At 44.6% G+C, this 1636-nt stretch overlaps 1 protein-coding gene across 2 annotated transcripts in view; it reads left to right on the forward strand.

Annotated features, from left to right (window-relative positions):
- Positions 1-1159, forward strand: part of pjvk (pejvakin) — a 4226-nt gene extending 3067 nt beyond the window's left edge. Inside the window, exons 5-6 of one of the 2 annotated variants that reach the window (XM_035677921.1) lie at positions 630-773; positions 858-1159. In XM_035677921.1, the coding sequence (XP_035533814.1) occupies positions 630-773; positions 858-1159 (446 nt within the window). Of the gene's footprint in view, positions 1-629; positions 774-811 lie in introns of both variants that reach the window. The other variant, XM_035677922.1, reaches the window with a different exon arrangement.
- The last annotated feature ends 477 nt before the right edge of the window (positions 1160-1636 follow it).

The following is a 1636-nucleotide window of genomic DNA, read 5'->3' on the forward strand; positions in this document are numbered from 1 at the left end:
GACTTCGGATCAGAAGATTGAGGGTTCGAATCCCTTCGTGGTTGAAAAATCTTGTCTGCTAAATCCTGTAATCTCTCTGTGGGAGACTGAACCCTGATAAGTGATCAATAGTTCTTAACTCATCTTAGAACAAATTTAGTGCAAAAAGTCCTCAAATGAGAGATCAGATAATGCCAAAGTCGTAGTCTCCAGTCACCATAAAGGACAATGTTTCACATTTACGGCTGTGTAGGTGGCTTTCCTTTACAAGGTCAACATTTACAAATGAAACTGCAACTATTTTGATATTTCAGTCATTGTTTAAAGGCCAAAAGTGTCAAAATTAACTTGTCTGACTTCTCAAATGTGAATATTTGTTGGGTTTGTTCGTCATCTATGATAGTGCAAAAAAAACGTCTTTTGGTTTTTGATTGTTGGTCAGACACATAGAAACATTTTAAAGGTCCAGTGTGTACGGTTTTCTAGCTGTGATCCTCCATAATGTAACTCACTGGACCTTTAAGACCTCATTTTATAGACCAAATGATTAATTGTGAAAGTACTAATCAATAGTTGCAGGATGTAAATACACCTGCATTGCTGCCTGAAGTTACTCTCTCTTACACACACATTTTCTTCCTCTGTGTCAGATATTTGTGTCGCTCCGGAGTCTCAAGGTGGGTTTGAGCGGGAGCAGATCAGGGAGCAGCTCGGGGGTTTCATCGGTCACTTCTCCATGGGTCGACTGCGGCGGTTCCTGTCTGGAATCATCTACGGGAACCCCTTCAGAGCAGGTACATACAATAACGACCCTCTGCTTCATCATAAACACGCCACCATATTTGCTACAGTTTTGCTTTGTCCAACTCTTTGCGTAGAAAACAGAACATTTGAGGAGCTCACCCACTCCGACACCTACATGGACGACATGGTCACCGACTACTACGAGAAAGCAGCCAGCATGACGGACGTGTCCACTGCCTACCTGAGAGAAAGCTCCCACACGCGGGCCAACCTCCTCAAACACAACATCCCCAAGGGGCCCTGCGCCCTCTGCGGCATGGGCAATCAGAAGCGGGAAACCGTTTACGGCTGTCTGGAGTGCTCGACCGGGGGGCAGAAATATGTCCGGCTGCATGTCGTGCCTTGTTTCGACCTCTGGCACAAAACGCTGAGGTGAAAAAGAGCTTGTGATATGAGACACTTTTCTTATCGGTTGTTGTTTAGCCTGCTGAACACACTGTTTTTTAGATCTTTCTAATAAAAAGCAATGGAAACGGGAACACGGGGGCCGGCTCTTTGCACTGAAACACCTCGAGATGCAAATATAAACTATTACTGTCTCTCACTTTGCGGTGTAATTGTACAGTATTGTTTTCAGCTTCAGGCACCACCCCGCTTGTACACGTGCACTGTACCGTAGCTGCCAGATGCTCAATTATTCAGCAGCGGGGGCGTATTGGGTGAACATGGGACCAGAGGGATCGTGTGAAAGCCAGTGGCGGCCTGTGTTCGTTCCAAGTGTGTCATTTATTTGGAGCAGGATTTGTATGTTTGTGTCTAAATGTGTGTGTATATATCAGAAGAGGATGATTAATTGCCCTTTCGTGAAATTTGCCTTAATTTCCTCTTCTAATTGCCTATGAGTTTAACTTTT

Source organism: Morone saxatilis, unplaced genomic scaffold (assembly GCF_004916995.1).
Source record: "Morone saxatilis isolate NCDOM2014 unplaced genomic scaffold, NCSU_SB_2.0 Contig6, whole genome shotgun sequence".
Taxonomy (NCBI): domain Eukaryota; kingdom Metazoa; phylum Chordata; class Actinopteri; family Moronidae; genus Morone; species Morone saxatilis.